Here is a 27,984-nt window from a genome sequence, read left to right as displayed (position 1 = left end):
CTCGCGATGTTTTGTAATATCGCGTGATTGGCAAATGGGCGTTCAGAATCTCTGTAGCGCCCCCGGTGGGGGTGCGGCGCGGAATCATACAGCAGCGTGACATTGTGGAGTTAGAGCCTTGCCAACGTTTCAGTTCAAGCGGGCGAAGATGAATTGGCATCGGCGACAAGTTTCGGACATCGGCTACGGAGATTTTAACTACCTTTTGTGGGATTAACGATAGCATTTCATTTTCATTCGGTTCGATCATCGCGAAAAGAGGGACAAGGTGGCAAAAAGAAGTGTACCACGGACCACGCATCATTAACTGTCACCCCTACTTGAATCTGAACTGATTTATCTTTTCACAGCTCCGTTCAAAGTCGTCCTTTTAACGAAAGTGTTTACTTTACTGGCCGGGACGCTGCTAGCTTGCTAGCAAAGTTGGTTGCTCTTAGAACTTTTACGGCTTTAAGCTAGCAATTTAATATATCATCTGTGTTCCCCATCTGTTTTGGGGGGGGGCTTGATAAAATATCCTCGCCAAGGTCATATTTTGGACACTAACATCTAGGTTGTACTTAGAAAAAGTTGGCAATTTTTTACTCGCTCTCAAAACGTCGCGTTGTTGGTTAAAAGTGACGCCCTGGGGCGAAACTCTTCAAATGAAGACTGCCGCCGCCCGGAACTCCGCTACGGCATGATGATGGGATCTCTTAAGGCTCTTCAAGAGTGGTGTCGGGTACAGTGTGAAGATTACCACGATGTGGAAATTAAGGACATGTCCACGTCCTTTCGAGACGGCTTGGCATTTTGTGCCATCATACATCGCTACAGGCCGGAGTTGATGTAAGTACACATTTCAGTGGTTGTGGACATTTTAGAGATGTTCGATAAAAAAATTCTAACCGATAGTGATACCACATACGAAGACAGTTTCTACAAATTATGTTTTCAGCAGAAGACATGCACAGATATCCCTCTGCTTTCACGGTTAATGGGGACCAGAACCCCCCATGAAAAGCCAGAATCCGCGAAGTAGTATCGCACCTACACAAAAGCTCCGAAACATTCATCAGCAATTTACAGTATATCATACCTGTACGGTTTTGCCTTACAAAGTACGTTTTTTTTATACATTTTAAGACGAGGACAACGTAAAGGGAAATCTGTACGGAAAAACGCAAATTTGTCAATGATGGGTACCATCCGGTATACACCGACTATCACAAAACGGCAAATCAATCAAGTCAAAGGAGTTCGCTGCGGAAGCCTCTACCTTACTATTGTTGTTTTCGTAGTAAACGAAGCGAGCGGTTTGATGCTAATGTGCGCATGCGTCTGCCGCCTGTGGATATCCCATCATGCATCATTCCGAAAAAAAAAAAAATGGTGTCCGATTATTTTGTATGTGAAAATACGACACTTTGTACGGGCATGGAGCCGTGGAGGTTGACAGGTATGGTATATGACTAACAAAATAGCTATAGATCTACATGTAACACATAATTGTATTTGATTGGATGGTTCAATTGTCATTATAGAAAATTAAGACAAAATTGGAGGGCGTCTCCTTGTTTTCTTAGTCTATAGCGGCTGGCTAGCTCCCTGTTAGCATAGGGTGTCCTTTATTTGAGCCAAGTCTCCACAAAGATTGAAATAAAAGAGTCCCAAAGGTAGCTGTTTCCCACGAGTTGTAGCTCCAGGTCATCTTTTTCATGGTTAATGGATCTGGCGTTGCTGAAATACAGTCTCTGCAGGGGCATCTTCTGAGGGGTGTTAACTTAGCAGTAGCAGTAGGCCAGACCTGCAGCCTCGCTATTGCTTTCTCTAACAACGCCGCCTCAATCAATTCCCAAACCCGATAATAATCCACAGAGCACCCGCTGGTGATCACCATCTCGTTGCGCTCTTTTGACTTTCCACGGAGTTTGATTTAATTGATGAATTTATTTTCAATGTAACGAGCCGTTAAAGATAGCTGCCGGTATTCTTCCCGGCTTGTTTTGATTTGGAAACATTGACTGCGCAAACTGTTTTACTGACAGCCTACAGGAGCGTATCACATGCCCGCACGCTAACAGGCATGCCCACCCATTACATACACAGCCCTTCATCTGTGCTCTCTCTGACCACAATAAGAAAAACATTGATCTCAATGACAATAAAGGCAATTCAATTAAAAATCCGCAAAAGAGCGATTAAGCGATAACTGAAGCGTGAAGTAGCGAGGAGTCTCCGTATACCTGAATTGGCTACTATTGAAAGTACCTACCAATTCCTTAGCAGGCATGTTAAACATCCAGCCTACTGGTAGAATCCGGCCTGTTGGGTGATTTAATCCAGATCGTCAAACATTTATGAGTTTGTCACAAAAAGAAGCAAGTCTCCATGTCATTTATATCAAAAGTTAGGATGTTTTAAATAAATGCTAACTAAATGCTATTTTTAGCCGCTAGAGAGCGGAGTTGAGTTTGTATAGCATAGTGAGTTGGTTCAAGTGTAAAACTGCATTCACTCAACCGCATACCTGTCAACCTCAGCCCATTTCTCCCCTTATTAATGATTGCAATTTTTCTTATTAAGTGATAATAAACCCTACAAACACAACATGGTACCTGTTCACTCACAGCAAGACAGACTAGAATAAAAACAAACAAAATATTAATGTAAACAATGTATGTGAAAAATAAATGCTTGATCAAGTTTAACATTTGCCAGTGTACCAAGACTTTTTTTAGTAATCTAAAACGAGGTTGTCGTCTGCTATCAGTGACGGACACAATCTGGAGTCGGAATGGGCAGAGTAATATCAGTCTGACAAAAAAATAAATAAGTTTTGTCTATTTTCAATTTTTTTTCCATACACAAGCTGCTACAAAACAATTTGAAACGTATAATTTGTTATTCAAATTACATTTTTTTTTTCAAATGAATAAAGTTGTTTTACCACTAGGGGACTCAAAAATACGACACAATTTCCTTTTTATTATTTTCTTCTACTTAAAAAAAGCAGGAATGTCGTAGAAACAAATTAGTTTATTTTTGACTTTAGGTTTTACACCCCTTAAAAATTAAGTAAATATGGTTAAACTTGAATAACGGGTTAAGAATATATTAAAATCCAAAATTACGACATAATTATTCTCCAAAATAAATAACCTGTATTACTTGCTGATCCACACCGACCACAAATTAAAATAAAAACATATACTGTCAATTTAGGTAACATGATCATTTACATACAAACTCGCCCTCTGTTGGCTGCGGCTGCATCGGCTCGCTACAACGGGTCAGGTGCAATCGACATTTCGTTCTGTGTACATTGTTACACAGAATGACAATACAAGGAAATTATTATTATTATTATTATTATTATTATTAGAGCATGGGTCTCAGACTTGCGGCCCGGGGGTGCAATTGTGCCCTTATGATGATCGTCTGAGGCCCCTGCCCTAATACGGATATTTGATAAAATGCATGCTTATGTAATAGTTCATGTCTTTCTTCTTATTACTAAAATTAATATTGTTTTTTAAATAGAATATGTTTTTCGTTATGTTATGTTTTTATGTTTTTTTTTTTTGTTGTTTTTTTTGTTTTACCACAAGTAGCCATTAAATAATAAAACACCTGGTATCAGCACCCATAACAATGACATCAGCACTTGCCATGTCTAGGAAATATAATTCAGTTACAGGATCAAATTCAAGCAGTTTGATTTCTAATGAGTCAGCATTCCTATGATGTTGGCATTTGCATACTAAGTATTGATAGGAATATCGTAACAGTTCCCATTTTGGGTTGTACAAAATTTCAGAAATCAATTTTCTCAGTTTGGTGATTAGAATCAGGGTGTAGCATCCATCATTCTACAGACCTAACGGTACATATACTGTAATAGTATATGTAAGCAAGAGATCAATCTTGTGTAATCAACACAGCGTGACAAGCCTTGTGTTCCACAGACTAACTCAAATCTCTGCTTTTATTATACAGGCAGACAAATTAGATGGAATCTAAAGAGATGACCGGTGTTATGTATGTTTGTGATAGCCAACCATTTCCCAATGAAACATTTGCTGGAAGAGGGGATATCAAGTTGTGAGTCATAAAAGATGACCCTATAGTCTATTCCTATAATAATCCCAGTCAGTCTAGTCAGCTGTCATGTGCTGTGAACGAGCGCATTCAAATGGAATGTGACTAACTACTAGTTACTCACGTGACTTGTGTTAGTCACACATTCTAAGTTATGTTAGGTCGTCACAGTTACTGGGATTTAGTGACTAGGGTTATTTAGGATTCAATTGCAACTTTTGTCAAATACAAGTAAAGTGTTTTTTTGTGAGTTGTAGCAATATGACAGACGAGCAGACAATTAGGTGATCAGGCCCATAATGCAATTCCTACCTGTATATTCAGATCTGGAAAAATGTATAATAGGGTTTTTTTTGCTTTTGCTTTAAATCCCTTGTGGTCTTCAGGCTTGTTGTTTACCTTCACCAGGCAAGAAACCCTCTCCCTAATGATGAATAGTATCTTCCCTACTGTCAGTTGAGTACAAATTGATGCTTGCCACTTTTGGCACACATCATAAATCTAGCCCACGCACTGCCATTCTCGTGTGAATTTTGTAGCACCAAGCTTCCCAATGTTTCTGGGAGAATCTAATCTCTATAATCCACATAAAAAAAGTTGCTTTAGTTGATATATTTGTATGCACCCTATGTATTTTGGGCTGTGTGCAAAAGGAGATCTATTCATGCAAAGGAAAATTATTTTTCCTCTTGCCTATGAAGGAAACGGAGCAAACATTTCATGTATGATTTAGTCAATGAACTGAAAAATATCTAAACTCTGCAAGTCAACTCTGAACAATGCCTCTTCCATTTCTGTCACAGCTTGGCACCCTTTTGCCCCGTAGTGTGTACAGTAGCTGCAGTCACCGATTCCGGCCCACTTTGATCCAGACAGACAGCCTGTCAGAGTAATCTGCAGCCGAGGCCTCTGCTTGTCAAACCTGATTTACTTCTCTTAAATGGGCGCTGGTCATTGTAGTGTGCCTGTAGCCACTATGTTTGCAGAAAGTTCAACAGTTGTTTTAAAAAGTTTACATTGGAGTGGGAGCCTGTTTAGTTATTTATTGGTGTAACACTTGATCAAACCTTTTAGCAAACTGCTGTGCAAGAATTTATTTTGGGTTTCCATCGGGTCTTAACTACACACATGCTTAAATATAACCATCATTATTAAATGTATATATCAATATACCTGTATGTTTAACAGTTCTTCTGTCAAGTGCTAATAAGTCAGTATTTTAATTTTGCTAAAATGTTTAGAATTATTTTTGTGTTGTAAATAACGCAGATTTTGTTCGGTTGAGGCGTTTGTTTATATAGGTTGACGAGCAGGATGCAAAACCCAATTGATTCCTGTTTTTAATCCCAAGTATAATGTTATTTTAGACTGAAAATTCTAATGATTCACTTGCTTTTTTTCCCGGCTGTTGAAAAAGTCACGTTGTCATTCAACATAAAGTTTACACTTCAGATCAGAAATTCAAATTTTGGCGATTTGGACCATTCATTTAAAAATATACATTTAGGTAATTTATTAGTTCAATATTGATTGGCATTACTGCTAACAAGATTGTGAGGAAACGGCATGTACAATAAGCTGGAAAATAAATGGTCATTTTAGTGTGGCATCAGATTTCAAGTAGTGCTGGAACAACGAATCAGTAAAATCAATTAAAATCGACGATTAAAGGTTCATCGATTCGTTGTGTCACGCGATGTATGCGTCACTCGGCAAACAAAGCCAATGTCGTCACACGCAGCGCGAGTCGGCGAATATAACAGAGCAAGGTGGAGTGCGAATTAAGGCGCCATTTTCAAAGTCCGCAAAAATGTGGGGGTACTCCACTCTTAACAGAACAAATAAGTAAGTAATTTGCAAGCTTTGCAAAAGTGAAATGGCACGGGAGCACCACAATGATGAGGCGGCAAACAAAAACAAAACATGGAGTCACCGACGAGGATGAAGGGAGATCAGTAGAAGGGTAAGTCACTGCATTATTTGTTTTTATTCATCTGTTATTTGCGTTGTTTAAGAGCGGAAACGTAACCTTGGTCTCTGATAGCTAGCCGATGTTTGCTTTTTAGCTGGTGTGTGCGCGTGTGTGTTATACTTTTTATTTCAGTTAAATCATCTTAAGCAGTTTTTGATTGTGCTTCATATAAAAACACTAAACCTTCACGCAACAATGGTAAGATTAAGCATCAAGTTTTAATTTTCTGGCAAAGTCCGAGTGATTAGGTAAAGGAACGTATCGTTAGTCTCTGGTTGCTCCCTTGACATGTTAACGTTTGCTTGATAGTTTTAATAGTGACTGTGTGTTTGTGCGTGCGTGTCTGTGTCTGTGTCTGATTGGGCACAACACAAAAATACAGTACCAAATACTAATTGACAAAGGGAACAACAGATTATTTGCACCAAACAAAAGTAAAATAAATCTGCTTAACAATGCAATATTATCATAAACATGTAACGGAAGGGAGTAGGTTTAACAATGCTTTTATAAAGAAAAAAAAAGCTCAACTTGCTTGCACACAATGGTGTCAATACGTTTAGGATCAAACATCATGTTTTACTTTTCTGGCAAATTCGGAGTGATTATTGTATCCTTGCAAATTGTGCCATAATAATACTCATAGGTTTTGGTATCAATTGAAAACAGCAAACAATGACAAGTTTCATGATGAGAAAGAGACATCATGCACGTCACAGCAAGCTGCTGTCATCACTGAGATCCTCATTGACATGCTCACATTTTTGCATTGCAATGCAAAATTCTCAAAGAAGGAAGAGTGAGTTAGTGAGCAAGGGGGATAGTGGTTACTTCTTGCTTGTTAATGTTGAAAATCATGTTATTTTGTTTTTACATTTGCATTTATTTCTTGTTCCAAAAGCTTATGTCCCTTCCAAACAACAAAAACACCTATTTTATTTGCACTTAAGAGACTTATCTTATATATTTGCAGATGTATATCATTGATTTGTATGTATTTTTGTTTATTGTTTTTTGATCAATATTTGGAATGTTAATGTTGAAACGTCTCACCGAGTTTTCAGATTTGCAATGACTTCTTGTTCCAAAAGCCCATGTCCCCTAAACAACAAAGATGCCTTTTAGCACTTTATAAAAAATATGTATGTCAGGTTTATAACCTAAGTTTGTATGTCTTTTGTTTGTTACATGACAAACGCTGATTATTTTTTTAGTATTGTAGAATATTCTGTTTTGTGCGCTGTTTTCTTATCTGTCCAAATAATGTCAATATTTGAATAAAAAGCAGAAATTAATAATGTGTTTTTTGTTCATCTGATTCATCGTTTAATCGATAAATCTGACGATTTTTTTTTATCGATTATAAAAATAAATGTTAGTTGCAACCCTAGTTTCAAGTTATTTTAGGGTGTTTCCTCATGAGAACCCTTTGAATGCCTTAATTGATTTTGTGATGCACATGTTGATGTGTGTCGTCACAATACTCAAAGTGGGGATTTCTTGTGTATATTGACGACACACATTAACTTATAAAGTTGGTTTCACCCTCAGTTGTCCCTTATCCCAAAATAAATTAAATGGAGCACTGCCATGGCTGACTCCGTCCATCATTTGTATGGGTTGTGCCAGTTCATTGTCACTCCAAAATTATCTGGAAAAGATTTGACCTAGTTGACCACTTAGACCACCCTTTATATTTGAGCTGCTGCTCTGTGGACTGCTAATGCGCTAAGGATCAAGTTTGGAGCAAAAACAGGTCACTTGTGTGAGCACTTGGTGGGGGTTTGGCCTTTTCCGGGATTTCCATTTAATGTGCTTACATAATGTTGTCCAGTCCCATAATTTTCTCATCACGAACCCTTTTAATGTCTGACAATATTTTCACTGCGCGTCTCAAAGTCGGAATTAAACATTTTGTTTATTTTCTTGAATAAATAATGATAATAACAATGATGAGATTAATACAAATAAAAATTATAATAACAATACAGTAGTAATAATAGTAAGCATAAATCTACTATGTGCGATATTTGGATCTGCTTATAACATCGAACTAAAATCGCACAGTATGGGCTACTTTGCGCCAACTTACTGCAACAGACTCCTGTCAATAAAACAATAATAAGTTAAATATAATCAAACCATATTTTCTTTTTGCCTGGTATCAAACAACCCAAGGCCTGATATTGCTCTGTGGCCTGTTAGTTGGGGGTGACTGCTAGTCAACACAAACCCTCTTTCAGCATTATTTCCCACTTACTTGTTATCAGAAGAACTAGACTTTTTCCAACATGCCTTTCCAAGACATGCAGACAAGCATGCTTTCATTCAGGAACACTTCAGATATTTTCCACTTAAGAGCAGGATGTTTATTGGTGGAAGCGTCACTTCCTCACTCTGGGCCCTTTGTAATCATAATAGCACCTCCACTACTGTTATTTTCCCCAGCCTGTATAATTGTGTTGGGGGTTACAGTAGCAAAACAAGTGTCTTTAAATGGCTTAAATGCTTAGTAGGTCTGTCCAGCGTGCCGCTCAGACACCTCTTTTTTGTGGTTCTTAACAAATCAGTGGTGTTGATTCTTCTTTTGTTAAGTTGGACCATTTGCACACTTTCTGACAAACTGTTCTGTTTTTTTTTTCTTGTTTTAGAGACTTTGGCTCCCTTTCTAAAAATGATGTCTACGAAAACAACCGACTGGTAAGTTATTTTTTGTCTTCAAGATGTTTGCTGTTTAATCCCGTTAATTATTAGAATTATTATTTTCTTATTTTTTCAAGGATGTTTTGTTTTGAGATTTATGACTATTCAAAAGATACTGTATTCGATTTTGTAATTTCTATTGTTTGCTGTTTAATTATATTACAGTTGTCATATTATAGACACGGGTACTCATAAATAGTGCACGTGTACGGAACATTGAAATTGGTGAAGGTGCACCAGATTCAAACGTGTTGCAGCGCATTTGCTTACCTTGCATTTTGTGATAAAGTAGGGTTGCATATTTTAGTATTTAATGGATATTGTATGCATTGGACGATTGTACACATTTGACTTCTCATTAAATTTGAACTACATCAATTCGTTAATGAAATTATATTATTGCTTTCTCAGTGTGAAATCCCTTAAATGTTCAGCAATTATGCCAGAGCTGGTCCAAACTGTGCATCCTCATTTTTTTGTGATCCTTTTCTCTATTGTTCATGGACTACTATAGAAATGCTCTGCCCACTAACTCGCACCCGAGTAGCTATCTAGGTTTTGATAAGACACAGTTTAGACTTCGACTCCTTTGATTGCAGCAAATCAAGAAGAAGATAAATAATTGCAATCATGCGAATTGGGAGTTAGGAAAATTGACATTAATGGTAAAGTCAAAAAAGGCTCACATTTTGAACATATTTTTCCTTGTAAGAGTTTTTTAATCTCTCAAATCCATTCAATGCTAAAATGGTAATCTTTTCTTTCAAAGTGTAAGCCAAACTTTGGCAAAGCCTTTCTGTTGCTAGTCTCCTTTTTATTTGCTGAAAGGTTTGTGTAAAGAGCAAGAAACCAAATCTGCTGACTAATAAGTACAAGCAAATCGTTCCTCTGAGGCTTAAGCATCAATACGTCATTTATATGTGCAAATAAGAAGCACATGCAACTATTTAAGTCTGTTTCTTTTCATTTTAGCAGTGTGTCCATATTTAAGATCTTCACTAAGACTCCTGTCACATGCCATGATCATGCTACCATTCTAGTTAATATTAGTTAGGCATTCTCAAGTATAATTTGAAAGGTTAAAATAACTGAAACCTCCGTTAAATGCAGCCTTTTTTGTCATATCCGTTGATAAATTCTATGAAGTGGTTTAAGTTGTTCTACAGCAGGGGTCGGGAACCTATGGCTCTTTCTATGAGTATCTGTGGCTCAGAGACCAATTTGATTGCATGCAAAATTTCTCCATCTTGTTCAAAACCGGGATTATCTATCCTATTCAGGTACACGTAAAGCCAAACCAAAGCTAAATGCGAAGGAAACACTTCGCAGTATATTTAGGGCACGTTTTTCACTACAATTTACAGTCAAGGTGTCACACAAAAAAAGGGGAAAAAAAACTCGTTTTGGCTGTACAACGCTAAAGAATCCTTTATTTAAAAGTTCACTATATAATCTGTGTTCAGTGTTCAGATACTTTATGATGAATCCACAGAACTGTAAATACGCCAAAACACCGGAAGAGAACTTAGTCATTTGATTGGGTGAGTGGGAGGGATGGGTGGAGCTATGCAAAAAGTACAAGCATTCCCTCCCATCTCTCGCCAAAGGTAAGCACATAAGGCTCCCTATTCTCAGAATGTTGTGACGTTTTTACAAAATAAATGCTTGCATCTGGTTTTGAAACCAATATGTATGAAAAAAAGGGTCAAAAGGAGTTTAACCGATCTTGAGTAATTGCAAAAGAGAGACAAGTTTAAAGTGGTCTGTTTGTTGAATTTGGGACAGGGGCTCTGGCATTATTCTCTTTTCATAATTTTTCTCAAATCATCAAAAATAAATGTGCTGAAGACTAAGCTTTTGTCTGGGGCGCGGGTTTAGCAATTTAGTAAATTTGTCTCATAATATATGGTGTGGCTCTTTCCCAAAATAAAATTAAAATTTTTTGCTTTTATGGCTCTTTGAGTCAAAAAGGTTCCCGACCCCTGTTCTACAGTATATAGGTTGAACGCTTGTTTATGCATCCATACGCCTTCTCACTAGTGCGCAGTTCTAAACATAAGCAGGAGCTAGGCTCTTATTTATACTGTAAGAGAGCTTGTGACAGAAGAACATAACACAATCACAAGTGATGATGTAACACACACGCACACGCCAGTGGTTTTCAATGTATTAGGTCCAAAGTATTTACTGCTAGTTTTTATAGCTCCACTCTCAAGGTGATTACAAGTCCTTGCTTGAAACGAATGAGAGTCTTAATGCTTGACCCTTAGGCCTTTGAGGTGGCTGAGGCCCAGCTTGGGATACCAGCGCTGTTGGACCCGGAAGACATGGTATCAATGAAGGTTCCTGACAGACTCAGCATCATAACCTATGTCTCCCAGTACTACAACTTCTTCAATAACAAGTCTCAAGGTTAGTATGACGGACACAATGAAGGTGAAAGGTTCCGTGATTTCAAACCCTTTCACCATGAACTATAGACATTTAAATCATTACCATTTTAGCTGACTAGTCCCAACTACGGTGCCGCGAAAAAAGTATTTGCCCCCTTCCTTATTTCTGTGGGTTTTTTTTTCCATATTTGTAACTCACAAAGGTTTCATATCATCAAATTAATTTTAATATCACACAGAGACAACCCAAGGAAATACAAAAGGCAGTTGTGAAATTTGTATTCAATTCATGAAGGCACAAAAATACAGATGTATCTGTCCCTATGTGTTGCTCCTGCTGCACATCTGCCTGTCTATTAGGCATATGTGCTCTTAACGGCATCCATGATGTAAACAGAAGCATTTGATCAACTTATTGCTATATTAACCCGACTTCAACGGCTGCATGGCTGTGAAACAGAAGCGCTCTGTGGATAATGCCCTATTCTATTTTTAACACAAAAGGATCAAAACTAAAAGCTACCATATCATACAATTTACAATTGGTGTTTATTTTATTGTTGTAATATCTTGGTTCCCAGGTACTTAATAGGTTTTGTAAGGTGCCAGTTTTTAATTGAAGCTTTCTGATAATCCCAATCTACAATTAGTACTAAAAAAAAGTTTGTGTAAAATCTTTGCTAGCCAATGCTGAAAAACTTAAGAGGCTTTCGCTGGAAAGCAAACCAGTACCAATGAAAGTCTCGGATTTAGGTTTAACTGATAATAGTTGAGTGCTGACATAGATTGTTACTAGTTAGTTCTAAACAAAAGCAAATCTAAAGTTATTAATTGACTTGTACGCCCACTTTATTGCTGTTGTATGTACTCAGTTTTCTTGCAAAATGTCTATTTTGAGTTGTACAACTCATTCCTCCCATTTATGATTAAAAAAAAACTTTTTTTAACAAAACAACTAGTGTTTCATTTTTATATCAACTGTAAAGGCCATACATCACATACAATACCACACAAAAGGATCCCAGATTCGCCTTCAAACCCAGAATCCTATGTAAGTGCTTCTAGGGGTTGCTATATAAACTGGGTTTATAATGCATAGCCCTTTAATACATCATTGATTTGGATTTACAGAAATTCAATTTTTGACTGAAAATGCTAACCTACTGGAAAATGTTTCAACTTGTGGGTGTTTGATAAATGTGAACATCTAATCTTGCATTGTCTTTCTGCAGTACACCCCCCTAGCATGAAGAGACTGGGGGCTTTTAATCAAAATGAACCTGCCCTGAAACGATCTCCAGATCCACTCGAGGAAAAAAAGATTGAGTCTGAGGTAAGAGTGAGATTTGGGAAGGAAAATGTTTATATTGATTTTCAGAGATGACAGTGAGTTTTCCTCGTGCTTTTGTTGGTGACTTCTGAAGGCAGTTACTTCCTTCTCAAATACTGCATGTTTTATATTTCAGGTCTGCTGTGTCATTTAGTAGATAAAAAAGGAAACTGATTTTTCAGAATATTTGTGTACATAAAAATACAAAATTATAATATTCAAGTATATTATCACTCTTTTTTTTTTATCTATTCTGCAAGGGCAACAAAAGTATAAGTCCTTAAAGAAGCCCATGTATCATGTCTCCTCTCTTTCTTTTCTTTCATCCAAATACTCATGCACTGGTGTGGTCATTTCTCCAGGTGGAAATCTAATCCACTCCTTCGTGTACTTCCCCTTCCCCAAATCTGACCCCCTCTCCGCTGTCTGTTTCTGAACCTAAGCAGTAACGGGTGGTGGGGGGAACTAAGAGATGAAAGTAATAGACATAGGTCAGTCTTGTGGCTAACATATTGGTGTTGTACTTCCCTAACACTGTGTCCCGTGCTTAACAATTAGCTGCTGCTCACCACTAATTTTTATCCTAGTCTAAAAACTTTTGAAAAAAGAGACTGGAAATTGTATCCTTTCTCGTGTGAATTTATAACTATCAATACTAACTCGAGCGTTATTTTTTTTCCCTTTATTTTTATCAATGATTATTGTTTTATTTCATATCGATCAAAGTACTGTATAATTAAAATTTGTATTTTTCTTTTTGTTTCTTTTTTTTTTTTACATTTCAGAAAATTGTGTTGTTGGATTACACTGTAAAAATGACAGGAAGTAGATGTAGCAACATAAACACAATGAAGAATTCACATCCTCAAATCCTGACTCCATGTTTGATCTTCCCCTTTTCATTCTGCATCCTCCCTATTCCACACCCCCACCCTTTTCCTTGTCGTTTCCTCCTGCCCTCTGCCTGCCAATTGCTTTCGGCTCGCTTGCACTAGCCGGGGCTGGACGTGAAACGTAGCACACTGAGCAGCACCTGCACCTCCTGCCATCAGCACGTCCATCTGGTGCAGCGCTTTTTGGTGGACGGCAAGCTGTACCATCGAAATTGCTTCAGGTGAGTACTCCGTATACGTTTCCATGGCTATTTCATGTCAGTGGAATATTGGGTGGCAAAAAGTCACTAATAGTGAAAATGAGGTTCACAGTTCACGGATCCCTTAAGCACACGGGTCATGGGGCAGCAGTAGCTCAGGAGGTAGAGCGCTCGTCTTGGGATCAAGGGAGTTCGAATCCCGGCTTGTCCGTGTTACATGTCGAAGTGTCCTTGGGTAAGACACTGAACCCCTAATACCCCCAATAAGCAGGTTAGCGTCTTGCATGGCTGCAATACAAGGCCGCTATTGGGAAATGTGGATTGTAAAGCGCTTTGGGAAGTCATTGACTTGAAAAGCGCTTTATAAATGCAGATCATTTCATTTTCATTTTTTTCTTCGGGCCAACACTTCCTTTGTTGCTGCTGTGGCCAAGTACAGCCTGGCTGCGCCCATTCCTCTCTAGGCTTTTTTTGGGTTGGGGCTTGCTCCCCCACATAAAACTGATAGTACTGGTTTACATGATCTGACTCAGGTACTGCACCATCGTCATCTAGTCGCCGCGGTTTTCGGTGTAAACGCGTCATCCCGCTCTTCAGAGATACTAAATGTTAAATCACTGGGGAAAAACCTCATTCGTTTCGAAATTTTGGGGAATTCTGTTTCGTTCACATTCACATCGTATAATGCACATTGCACTCAAGAGTTAAATGTTTGACTTTTAACAGCATTGAAATAAAAATGATCTTAACTAAAAGTCCCTGATCAGTTAAAAACAGGAACACTGATAAACCAGAATGACACTAAAATATCAACATACCAATTTCTTGCATGAGTGTCTCCTTGTTCTCAGTCATTTTGGTTATATTTGCTTTTAACTCCTCAAATAAATCATCCTTTTCTGATATTTTAGCATGGAGTTGTTTGACTAGACATACACGTAGTAGGCCATATTTATGTACAACAGGGACGTTTGCTCTGTCAAAATCAAAATATTGTATTTGTAGATTGAGATTTTGTACTTTTTATGTATTTATTTTGATTTATTTGCATTTATTTTAATTTTTAAATTGAGTTATTATATTTTGTATTTAGTTTGACTTTGTTTTGTTTTTAGGTATATCTCTACATAAGGGTATTCAAATGTTTGTTTAAAATGATCACTTTTATTATTCATTTATATTTAAGTTTGTTATTCTGGTTATTATTTATATTTTTGTTTGTTTCCATGCTTATTTGAAAATGTAATCATAATTTTGGACCTTTTGGGCCACCATTAACTATCAAGTCAGATTACTAAGGTGAGATCTTAGACCAGGGCCCTGCCCAAAATGTGGGTTTGTAGTGGGCAAAAAACACCCCTCCTCTAATTAAAATCAATTTTAAAATTCAGATTTGCTTCTGACTCCGTCCCTCAAATCAAGCTAACTGGTGGGGCTCAGGATGGTTCGTGCTTCAATACCCGCTGGTCCGGGTCAGGTTTTAATGGATTTTTTTTTAGGCCCGATCATGCCTCTAAGTCAGATGGATCAGATAAAATTTACCAAGTTTTGCATGCATGCTGTATTTTACATATGACTGATTCTAATGTTGAGCTGATTTCGTATTATATCATATAAGATTTTCTGCTTTTACAGATGCACTGAGTGTCGAAGCACTTTGGTACCTGGTTCTTACAGACAGGGAAGTGATTCTGGATCTTTGGTTTGCACCCACCACCTTATAAGGCAAGCTTCAACAAACCAGAATGGCCGGCCAGATCTTAGCAAGACACCCAGTCCAGTTCAGTCAGTGAGAATAGGTCGCAATACATTTCCCCAAATCCCAGGCTCTGAGCAAGATCAGCATGCGACTCCATTCCCTGTGGAGAAAGTCAAAAACATTGACACACCAGCAAACGTCCCTGTCATAGTCACTCCTGTTCCAACAACCAACATTTCTTCGGATGACACAGATTTACTCAATGGCAGCGGACAAACAGAAGTGGAAAATCGGCCAGCTTCTCCTCCCAACCCTTTTGATGAGAGTGATGACGAAGAGGATGAAGAGGAGCAAGCAGTGTCAGAAGAAAATAAGACAGCCAATGGGGACTTGTCCTCTAAAGCTGTCAATCAAACTGAAGCAGTCGCCAGACCAGTGCCAGCACCACGTCGAGTGGCGGAGCCCAGCCCTACGCCCCGCCCACCCCCACGAGTGAAGCTACCACGGTCAACAGACAGCCAGGCAGCTGGTATGTGATGGAAGTGGCTTTAAAAAAACTGGTAGATTCAAAATATTGACTCTTACATTTGCTCTGGAAATGTAGGTGTACATAAGAAGCCACCCACCCCTCCAAAACCCAGAGAAAGATCTCAGTCTCCAAGGGGGTATGTGACTTTCTATTAATCCTGTTACTTTTTGTTTTTTGTTTGTGTGACCACATCGTTTTTTGTTTTCCCTGTCTGAATGACATCATCATATATATTGACCATTTCATGGCTCTGTTTGGATGTGTGGTCTTCTTGTCTGTGATGCCTCCATGTGTCTGTCTCACTGTCCAGCTTGTCGTCCAGTGACACACATAAACCAAAAGACCCACCTTGGCTTGCCTTGGTGCAATCAGAAGCCAAGAAGAAGAAACCCCCGCCACCTCCCCCTGCAGGATTTGCAACACCCCCCAACGCAGGCTCTGTGTGTTCTCTTAAAGAGGAGGGCTCCAGGTCCAGTTCACCCCCCAACCCCTTTGAGGATGACGAAGAGGAAAATGACGAGGCTAAAGACGATGAGGAAGGCAGTGCTATTCCGACAGCCCTGGCAACGAGTCATCCGTGGTATAAAATCTCACAAGCGGCCGGCGCCGACACGCCCCCGACCACAGGAAGTTCGTCTCGGTCTGCTAGCCCGGGAAGTGCAAAAAGCAAGAAACGACCTGCACCTCGTGCACCGCAGACACCTGCAGCTAACCAAGGTTTGAAAAAAATCTTGCAGAATCGCCATGATATAGTTTCACTTACTTGGTGTTTACTGGAAAGCAGGCATTTTTATATTCTCTTATAGCGGTATAAACAATGCAGATTTTTTTTAATCCTGGGTGATTTGATAAATGATGATTTTGTTTTTTTCTTCGCCTGATTAATTTACTGCAGCCTGCCCTTTGCCCTAATGGGATTCAATAGCTCCGACCCCTTTTAAAAAGGAAGCCCAATTGATTGCTCCTTAGAGGAGCTGTACAGAATTTGGAACCTTTTTACCCACTGCCGCCATTTCCTGGCTTGTCCCATCATTGCTGCCTCTGTCAGCTCGTTCATGATACACGTACAATTACGTGCGCTATTTAGAAATGCCCAGATAAACTTTTCTTTCATCTTTTTTGGTGTTTGGATTCGTGTTTGGACTGTACTTAAAAGCCTCTTTGTTCACCATTTTAATGCTACACTAACAAATAGAAACAAAAATACAACCGGGACGAGCATGACCTCACTCCCCAGCACTCACAATCATTGATTGATTGATTTCTGGAAGTCAAACATTTAATGCTGTTTAAAAATGTCAAAAAAAAAAATCTAAAATACACAGTTGCAGGGGTTTTTTGGGGGGTTTTTTTTTGTAAACTTGTCGTATCCTAATGGCCAATTTTGGAAACGGCTAGAATCTACCCTTCTAAAAATTTGTAAAATAATGTGTTAAGTTTTTTTCAGATTGTGATCAATTTTGACAAGATACCAGGTAAAGCTTCAAGCTACTGTCTTACCTGTTTTTTAGCTAAGATGCCCATGCTACACTCTTTTACAGATATTTGGTTGGAAAAAAAAAATCAGGCGACAATAAAAACCTTCTATTTTTGTGTGCTCCAACTTAGATTACTCAGATATTAGTAGCACTTGCAGTTATTATTTCAGTTTGGGGCTAAACGTCAAATTGTTAACTTTCAAAAAGAGATCAAAACAGTGTCTCATCTCATTAGCTACACCGCTTATCCTCAGTAGGGTCGCGGGGGTGCTGGAGCCCATCCCAGCAATCATCGGGAAGTGGGCAGGGGGACACCCTGAACTGGTTGCCAGCCAATCATCAAAACATTGTATATTGTTCAAACAGTTCAAGAACAACATTCAATTTTCTTAGTGTACGTCTTGGATCGGAATTTTAGGCCAATTTTACAGGAACGTTTTGGGGTTGATAGAGAAAATATTTAACTTTGAACACCTCAAATGATGCTTGGAGTTTCCTTTAACAACTAGGGTCGTATGTAAACCAATTCCTGTGGTGTGTCTTGGGCAAGTACAGCCTGGTGGCGCCCATCCCTCTCCAGGCCAACAAATGTTTCCACCCGGTCTCAAAGCAGGGACCTCTATGCGAATGTGCTAACCACTGCCCTACAGAATACCACCTCAAAAATGACTCTGCTTTCACTAAAAAAAGTTAAAAATTGATATAGATGTTTTTTTTGCCACTCCTCTTTAATAATATTTGAAATGTAATCTCTGTTCCTTTTGTGCTCTCAGTTCCTCCACAATCTCAGCAATCTTCTTGCTCTCCAGCTCTCAGTGCGGAGAATCTTTCCACTGGCTCCGAACACAGCTCCTGCCAACCCTGTTTAGGTCCTGGAGGAGACATTGATCAGGAACTCAGCTTCACCAAAAGCTTATCTGAGCCTTCCATTTGTTCACCATCGACTGCTTCACCTTCCTCCTCCTCCTCCTCCAGTGAGCGTCTTCCTCATTTTTCTGTTGCGTCTCCTGCCCCTTCAAGTGTGAGCTCGGCGCCTGCTACCCCACAAGTCAGTCGCAACCACGAAACCAAAACGACTACAAGCACTCCCAGTCCGTTAGCCTCAGAGACAACTCCTTTACACAAGGTAAAAACATCTTTTAAAAATATATATATATACTTTACACTAAACCTTTTCTATTTCTTTCTTTTTAGCGTATTTGTAAGGAAAATCCATTCAACAGGAAAGCTTCACCCTCTCGTGGTAAATCCCAAAACAAACCCCCCAAAGGTTCCCGTCCTGCTAGACCACCAGCCCCAGGTCATGGATTCCCGCTTATCAAACGCAGAGTAAAAACAATTTCGTAAACATTTTTTAAAGCAATTAGTTTAAAACTGGAACTAAAGTGGTTCTGTGCATGCAAACACTGAACAGGTGCAGTCTGATCAATACATCCCGGTAGAAGATATACACGTGGAGATGAGTCGGCTGGAGATACGCCTGGATGAGCTAGAGCTAAGGGGTGTGGAGCTGGAAAAGAAACTAAGAGACAATCCAGATGGTAGGAAACCAGAATGCCTCTCAGATGTTTGTTTGTTGTCAAAGATAAGTTCCAAAAATATTTTACTTTCAGGTCTACTTTTCCCACACATTGAACCCTTCAATTTTAAATGGCATGCAGTTTATTGAGTTATTTTTACTGAAGAATGAATCTTCCATTATATTAACAGATAGTCCCTTTACATCTGATAAAAAAATATCATAACAATTACCTCAAAATGGACCAATGAAACTACCCAAGTCAAACTTAACCGAATATTATTATATTTATTAGCTGGTCTAGCACATGCACATTTAACTGAGGCCAGTCCTTTTCGCAGGTTACAACGTGCATTTCCCATGTGGTCTATTCCTGCAGATGAATCCTCTATCCCCGCTTCCTGCAAAACTTTGCATGTCCTTCAAATAATTGATTTAACCCGTTCATGGTTATCCCAGTTACAATAAAAATGGTACTTCGCTATCATCGGCAGTTTGTTAATAGATTTTGAAATCTACTACACATGGTTTACCGGCTAATATGACTTTACAAATACTTTTAAAACCTTTAAATTTATTATTTTCTTATTTATTTATGGTTTTATTTCCTGTATAGTACACATAAGTAGTACTTACTAATTACTATTGTAGTAATAGTAATGTTTTTTTGGGGGGGTTCTGGGGTTTTTGACCATATTAGCTATGCATTACTATCGGTTTCTATCGTCTGCTATAAGACAATTTCACTTTGCTATTCCTACCTCAGAACAGATTAATGTTGTATCCCGGGCGCCTTTACCTATCCGTACCTATAAATGCTTATTTATTTATTTAATTCGTTCAATGCTAGACATTTTTCTCCAATAGTAAGAGCTGGTGTCAGACATTTTTTAGTATTTTGACATATTTTCGAAGGCCCACTATAAATTTAGTTCTGTTGCTACAGTCCAGCAGCTCCCGTGTTATTTTCGATTGTTCTCGATTGTTCTCAGCTCAGGGATGCTGCTGGAAATGTGAATTTCTCTTCGGGGATGAACAAAGTATCTATCTATCTATCTATCTATCTATCTAACACCAAAGGACATATAAACCCTCACCTGTCATTAGAGAAAAAAAACTTATTTCTAGCTTTTACCATTGTTTAGAAAACAACAGTTGAACATTGCGTTTCTTGAAATTTGTCATCAAATATTAAACCAGATTTGTGAAAGGATGCATTTCAGGCAGAACTTTTACTTCTGCGCTTTTTTTGCATTTGTGATACCTCGAATATCTAGGCCAGTGGTCTCCAACCTGTTTCAATTAGAGAGCTACTTATTGTTACTAATTAGCGCAAAGGGCACCCAATTTTTATGCATTTTTGATATGTTATTACTATCTTGTTACTATTTTATTACTATGTTTTTACCGGGTTAATCATTAGAAGTAGGGTTAAATAGACTTAGTCAACCCCTAAAAAAACATTTTACTATAAAATATCAATGACCCAGCACTGTTGAGCTATTTTCAGAACAGGTCCACGGGCACCTCTGTTGTCCTTAGGGGCCAACCTGGTGCCGATGGGCATCACGTTGGAGACCCCTGATCTAAACATTGCTTTCAATAAAAGCAAGGGAAATTTGCTTCCAAAATAAAATTGCACTGCAAGAACACTGAATTTATGTATGAATGATGTATGAATGTGTCAAGAATTTTTAAACGCCTAATGTTTCCCTTGACATGAGCACATGAATTCGGTCACCATGGCGAGTGTGGACATGCACGGAACGTGATCCTCTCTGCCCCTAAGATAACATTGTCATCTTTTTTCAAGAAACAAAAAAAGTTTTATTGAAGCGTTAATTGTTTGTACTCATCGATATCTCTGCTACTTACGCTGCTTTTACACCTACTTGCTGCACACTCTCAATCTTTGGATACGGGAAGCACTGAAACACTGAAATTGGACGCTTACTCGATTTGTGGATGAATATCTGATCAAAGCCACTTCTGTCATTTAATTATGATTTATCATACTGTATTAATTCCCAGAGGGTTGATACTTACTGATGACCAGAACCAAACCCTTTTTAATAAAAAAATGTATTTTTACGTTTGGCTCTCAGGGACAATGCTTTTAAAAACATAATTATACATTATTGCATTAAATGAGTGCCTTGGAAACTTTTTAACCAATCGGAATGCAGACTACAAAGTACAATTCAAATCCACAGAGAGCAAAGCTATGAAAGGTGAACTGCGTTGGAGCTAAGGCATACTGTAAAGATATTTGAAATTTCTATGCTGAGCAAAATTGCAACATTCCCTAAGCAGATTTACATAATTTGACATTTCGTAAACTTCAAATCACACATCAAGGGTTCAAGTGTTCAGTACTTTTTGCTTGACTTCCTGTTTTCTCACTTACATGGTGCCAAACAGCAAATGGCAGAAGAAACATTTCATTTACAAATGTGGCAATGCATTTCCTTGAAAATGTCGTCCATCAATTGATCAACAGTACCTTGCCTTTGCAAGACTTTAAACAGGATGTCCTTGGAGGGAAGTTGCCGCTCAGTTCAGAGTGTCAGCAACAGGTTGCAAAAAAGATGTAGAGACTGGAAAATTCTGTGAAGGTATCTTGGGGGAAAAATATCAAAAAAAAAACATCTACCATATTTTCAGCACTACTCTAAAAGGTTCACCCCGAAAACTTTTCTGGTATTGTTTTATATATTGGACATTCCAAACTATAAGGCAGTCCTCTCAAAGCGCACAAGATTCTGCACTGAATGAAGTGAAAGGCATTGTTGGAAGTAATTCAGTCTTCCTGAGAAATATAGACAAACGCAAAAATGTCTGTCACTTTGTTTATCACTTAGCGTTATAGTACTTTGAGCTAAGAAAAAAGGCAAAACAAAATTTTATACCAATTTTTTGATTACTGTTTTCTCATTTACTTAACATTTATTTATATCTGGTACTGTGGCTAAAAATGGTCTGATAATGAGATAATACCTATTGCCTTTTCCTACATAATCTATATCCCTAGTCGGATGGTGGTTATAATTCAGTGCTCTTAGCGCCGTTATGAATTCAATCCCTGTTTTCGCCATTTTCATGCAGTCATGATCAGCGATAAATAACGACTGATCAATAATTGCAGAAATATGATTTTCCATACATATGGTGCACCGAATTATGAAAGATGCACATTTAAATTTCTTGCCAATTTGGAGATTTTGGATGCGCCTTATAGTCCGTAAAATACAGCAGTTCAATCCATCCTCTGTTTATGTGTATATGATTCCATCAAAGGTGTGCTTATTCTTCCAGACGAGGATGAGGAGCGCCTGCTGGTGGACTGGTTCACACTCATTCATGACAAACATCAGTTAGTCCGACGTGAAGCTGAGCTAGTCTACACGTAAGTAACAGAACACAGTAGGAGTCAATATTTACTTATGTCTGAATATGAATGAGTACCATAAATTCCAGACTAAGCCGCCGCTAACTATAAGCCACACCCATACATTTTTTAAAGAAAGAGAAACATTTTATACATACATAACTCACACCTGTTTTCTTTATCTGCCATCTGGATTACTTTTAACTTGAAAGATGTGTCATACAATATGCTTTTCTTTTTGTATTTTCTATGATTGGGGTAAGTTTGTGCAAATTTTATTAATGTGCAAAGCGAGTTATTGTACATCAAACTTCTTCTTCTGTGATGTTTATTGGTGGTTGTTACTTGTGTCCTCCAGACCATTCTTCCTGAGCGTCCCTTGCGGACGTCACAAAAAATGCATACATTAGCCGCATCTCTGCATAAGCCGCAGCATTGAAATTGTGTGACAAAAACTTTGGATTACATTCCGGAAATTTCTGTTATTCCAATTGAAATGGCTAATAGGTCTTTTGGGGTATTTTTTTGTTGAACTTGTTTTTATTTTATTTTTTTCAATTACAAAATCAATTGCAATATCAACCTAAATAAACCAACATATATCTTTCTTTTACGCTCCCAACAGGACAAAGCAGCAGAACCTGGAGGAGAGACAGGCCGACGTGGAGTACGAGCTGAGATGCCTCCTCAACAAACCAGGTTTGTTTGTGCGCCTTCCTTTGTTAACCAGCTGTGTGTGTTTTCAAAGCTCATCTGCTCCATTTGAGCGGACAGTGCCCTTCCTGTGTGGAGGCAAAGGAAGTGCCTGTTGTACGTATTAATATAATGCTGAAGTCAATATGAAGAAAGCTACATACTTGAATAATTAAGGCTAAAGCTGTTTGGGTAAAAACTACAGTGTTTAGTATTTTCACCAATAAAGTTTTGCTAATGGGGCCATATGTATAAGCTAAAAAGAGTCATCCTGCCCCTCCCCATCAGAGAAAGACTGGACTGAGGAGGACAAGAGCCGTGAGCAGCAGCTGATGGCCGAGCTGGTTACCATCATTGAGCAACGTAACCAAATAGTAAACAGCATGGACCAGGACAGGCAAAGGTAATCTTGCCGTGTTCTGCAACATTTTGGGAGCCTTGAACATCCCTCTCCCTCTTTTTTTGGACTACTGTCTTTGAAATAATGCTGTCCAAATTCGAGGTAAGATCTTAAGCCCAAGCGTTACCCGAATTTCGGCCCGGGTTGGGCCTAAAATATTGCATTCGGGTCTGGTCGGGCTTCTCTCTCATAAAGTGTGATGTTGCTACGCTAACATTGCAGTGCGCTAAGGCGTTTTAAAGCCAGGAGTAGTTTTGGCCACAAGAGAAGGTGGTCAGCAAAAAAAAAAAAAAAAAACAAGTCGCCTAATCAAAACAAGTACTATATATCAATTCAAAGTACTCCTTGTCTCCATACTTTTTGGTGCCTCCTAGTGGTACAAAAAAACTTAGGTAGTATAAGAAAAATTGTTTTGAATACTAGGTAAACATACATGAACTATCTTACCAATGTTAGTTTTTATTTAAAAAAAAAAATAAGTCGGCGCCATGTTTTTCCGGCATTCTGTCGCTATGCTGTGCCGTGTATCACTGGCTCTCTCTCGTACCAGACAATACAGTGTCACCAATTGGTCAAATATCACACATTGGGGTTTTAAGGATGTATTGCTTGCTGCTGTGGTTTATGGCACAATTTTTAACCTGTCAAAATAACGGATGGCCTGAATATTTCCAATCAACTTCCCATCAAAAAAGCTGCAGACACAGAAATATAAAAGATGGAAGTGTTTATACAGTCTTGTTTTACTCAGATTTTGTTACAAAAGACAGATTTTAATGTGTTATCATAAATCACCTCTCCCCTTTCTTAGTCCTCACAGTTAATATGTAATTAAAGGTTTGCTTCGGGCTCGATCCTACAATTCAAAATAATTGGTCGTGCTAGGGCTGGGTCAGGCTTAAATAGCCATGGGCTTTGGCCGGGCTGGATTAATTAAACACGATCTTACCTCAAATTCAAATCAACTTAAATGTTGAAACTTTGGTGGAGTCCAAGTCAGCAACTCTGCATCATTAAAAGCTAGTACTGTCAACTTTAACGATGTGAATTTCTCGCAGGGAAGAAGAGGAGGATAAGTTTATGGAAGCTGTGCTTAAGAAAAAAGGTAGGATTGCATGCCCGCCTCTTCATACAGAGCAGGGGTTGTAAACCTTTTTGACTCAAAAAAAAGCAAAATAATTTGTTGTTGTTTTTTTTCAATGAGAGCCCTGCCATATATTTTAAAACGCAAAAAGACAAAGCCGTCAAAACTGCGATTGAGTTTAAAGCTTATTCTTCAGAGCATTTTATTTCACTATGTGACATTTGATGATTTCATTAAATATATTAAAAAAAAGTAAGGCCAGAACCTAGGTCCCAGAATAATGGTTTGCCAAGAAGATGTGAGCAGAGTTCTTTTGTGAACATGTCACTAAATACTGCAAACAAGAAGGATACAGATGTATTTCGCTTTGGCTTTGTGATTTTGTCACAGTTCCAACCTTGGGAATCAAATGGTCATTTTTTGTTCTCTATTCAGTTTTGTAAATCTGAAACTTCGACATCATTGAAATGGACAAACATTTGTGTTAAAAGTCTTCAATTGAATCATTGATCATTCGTCATTTTTCCGTACCTTGCGCAAATTATACGCTTGAAAAATATCCAGGAAATGGTAGAGGGCAGACATCACAGTTGCATGCTTATTCGATGCATCTCATTAGCTAAAGACTGGGGGGAAATTCTCATGACATTTGTTCTTACCAGCCTTAAAGATAGAAAAACTAAAGCGCTACTACTGCCTGTGGTAGAAACACGGTGTTGCACTCCTAACTTAAACTCATTTGTAAAGTTATTTTATTTCTATGTCAGACATTCACAACCCCTGACAGCTAATCACGGCTAAATAGTTTGACACTTGGTGTTGTTGTAAAGATTCTAAAGATCGGTTAAAGGTGTTTTTTTTTTTTTTTTTACTAATTGATTCTGTCATTTCCTCTTTGTCAGATTTCCACAAGGAGTTGGATGGAGACGAGCTGAAGAAGAAAGGGGGAAAGTTTAAACCCATGAAGGTTCTGAAGAGGTTGAGTCACAAAGGAGAACCTGGAAAGAGTCCTCGTAAGGACAATAGTTGATCGGAACAGTTTTTAACACACGGACGTCTTGAAGTGCCACACAGATGATCCTCCCTAAGAGCCGAGTGCTTTGAGAGCTCTCCAGCCTGTTAAGTAGCTCGCTGCAATACTGCACAGACTTGTTACCGATTCCTGATTGATGCTGACCAAAGCTTAACTGACCTATGATCGGCTTCCTAGATTGATACCTTGGAGTTTATGGTAGTTTATCATATCATATCTCATAAATGGTTGTTTAGGTTGTACATTGCAAAAATAATCATGTTTTATGATTTCAAGATATTTTACCTTTGTCCGATAAAATAAGAGAAACATTGCTCTTAAACAAAAAAGTGGTGGATTATTTTTTTTATCTAAAAAATATTGTAGGGAAGAATTTTCTTGCATTTCTTGAGAAACAAGATAAAATAAGGAAAAAATATTCTTGAAATGAGCGAAATGTTTCTGCCAATTGGGTAAGAATGTTTTTGTAGTGTAACCCTCAACAACCCAAATATCTAGCAATATCGTAACAGTTGCTGTGCCCTCAAAGTATCTGACAATTTGGTGACAATATGTTTAGACTCGTGGCACAAGGGGTCTTGTGTAATCCGGGTGGATTTGATAGAGCCAAAAGCAGAAAGATTTACATGTGTGTGACAGAAGTCAGTCGTATTTAATGCGGTGCACAACTTGGGCGTATCAAATATGATGTACAATCTTGGGGTTCCAAAGCAGTCTCCACCTCCTATCGCTATGGTCGGTGACTACATCATCCAAAGTGGAAGAAATCCGTTTACAATGAGCACTTTCATAAACTGGTGCGTCGATTTGTGCTTTTGCTTCTTCAAGGACTGGCGTACTTTTATTTAGATTTAGGGAACGGCTTTAGTTGGCCAAAGTAGGCCTTTTTCTGGTCCGCTATGGTGCAAAACGAGCAGAATACCAAAATAAAAATCATGCAAATAGTATGGTTTACTGTAATAAGTCATACAAAATAGAAATAACCATTATGGTGACTATCATTATTTATGTCAAAGATACGTTGTCTATTAGTGGATGAGGGCATCCCAATATGTTTTCACTTTTGAAACAAAGTCGATATTTGGGGTCCTGATTATTGTCCGATACTAATGTTATCTGATCCGGTATCAAATAAAATGATACAGTAAATTATAAATTGTATTTTTTTTTTTCATTTCTATTCGAACAAAATATTTTCCTTCCTTTAGTCTATTCCTTCAGTCAAAAAGGTTAACAATATCAGTTGTATATCCTGTCGCCACCATGAGAAAACAGTGCGAGTTTGGTTGCGTGTTGTCTTAACATTGCGTCAATCATGTAGTCTTGAAACCCTCAACGGTTGGTTGCCTGGGGTCCGGACAAAGGGCATAGGTTTGGTCTTGGGCTTGGAACAAATCCTAATATATAAAAACACACAAACCTCACAGTGTGTATACTCGCATATACCTTAAAAGTGTTTCAAAATAGCAACATACTAAGGGAAAAAGAAAGAAAACGTGTACACTGACATGCATATTTCTTTGCCTGTGCAATCCTTAAAGCTTGCAAACGAACACTTAGCCGAGACACTCCCTATCCATTTTGGCTTCAAACCACTCCAAGATCTTCTCCGATTTCTGGCTACGGTTCATCTTTTGATCTCCTGTTTGCATGCCTGGACTTTGGTGCAATTTTGTGTGATCTCTTTTATCCATCATCTGACATATTTTGTATTTCCACCAAACTTTCTTGCTGTTTCTCACTCTTGGCTTGAAGTCAGCAGAAAGACGTTTTCATTGTTTTTCTCTCCAAGTATTGTAAACATAATTTTACAAATAAAATTATGAAAAGGCAACCCACTTTCACCGTAAATTCTGTTGCTGCATTCACGTATTTGCCCCATTGGTTTCCTGTTGGCTTGTTGTTCCTCAATCAGCCAAGGCCCCTTCTAAAGTGCTGACTATAGTTCGCTACTGGTGACACACAACCAAATATATTAAATCTCTCTTTTTTTAGGTTATCAAATAATATTGGTAGGGACAAAACAATGATTGCTCAATATTGGTGGGGACACGTCCATGCTAAAACTATGCCCTTGGTCTAGGCGTTTTAATCACTTAGACTCTCCAAATGTTCCTAGATAGAAGAAAAGGATTGGACCGCTTGTTTATGAGCACCAGTATTTGGAAACTTTTATGGGTTGCTGATATTGAATCAATATCGGATCGGGACAGCTCCAGTAGCAGAGTGATAGTCTTCAGTGACTTTACTTGGATGCAAAGCACATTTATTTTGAATCTGCTAAAGCCTGACAGTTTCTACCTACATTTCTGTGAGTGAGTTGTTCATGTTAAAATATCTCATTTGTGGTTTTTAACAAGTTCTCGCCTTTTTTTTAACTTGGAAAGCGTGTTAATTTATATTTTTCTTTGCTTCATGTGTGTCTAAAATGGGGTGTATGATGTCGTGCCATTTATTTAATACTGCCAGGTCACGTTGCCCACTTTTTACAACCAATTGCTGCAGCAACCTCATGCAAATGACGGAGAGACTGGAAGGCAGATCAATAAAGCAAATTGATACAAGTACATTATTGTTGTTTATTTCTCAG

General features: G+C 38.3%; 1 protein-coding gene across 3 annotated transcripts; it reads left to right on the top strand.

The window, feature by feature from the left end:
• Positions 1-75: 75 nt before the first annotated feature.
• Positions 76-27,961, top strand: micall1a (MICAL-like 1a). Of its 3 annotated transcripts, XM_088342364.1 has the most exons (17): positions 685-828; positions 4,884-6,043; positions 8,704-8,752; positions 11,026-11,167; positions 12,381-12,481; positions 13,474-13,592; positions 15,207-15,799; positions 15,875-15,935; positions 16,110-16,516; positions 18,051-18,403; positions 18,472-18,606; positions 18,692-18,818; positions 22,112-22,202; positions 22,810-22,883; positions 23,166-23,280; positions 24,336-24,382; positions 25,264-27,961. In XM_088342364.1, exons 2-17 carry the CDS (start codon positions 5,976-5,978, stop codon positions 25,389-25,391), a joined length of 2,610 nt encoding a protein of 869 aa, XP_088198490.1. In that variant the 5' UTR covers positions 685-828; positions 4,884-5,975; the 3' UTR covers positions 25,392-27,961. The 3 variants fall into 3 exon arrangements, with proteins under 3 accessions (XP_088198489.1, XP_088198488.1, XP_088198490.1); XM_088342363.1 differs by lacking the exon at positions 4,884-6,043 and having other exon boundaries at positions 76-828; positions 18,087-18,403; XM_088342362.1 differs by lacking the exon at positions 4,884-6,043 and having other exon boundaries at positions 76-828.
• Positions 27,962-27,984: the final 23 nt, after the last annotated feature.

Source organism: Urocampus carinirostris, chromosome 8 (assembly GCF_059441175.1).
Source record: "Urocampus carinirostris isolate Australia breed hairy pipefish chromosome 8, RoL_Ucar_1.0, whole genome shotgun sequence".
NCBI lineage: Eukaryota > Metazoa > Chordata > Actinopteri > Syngnathiformes > Syngnathidae > Urocampus > Urocampus carinirostris.
The sequence above is the reverse complement of the archived record's forward strand: the minus strand, read 5'-3'. Positions and strand labels throughout refer to the sequence as shown.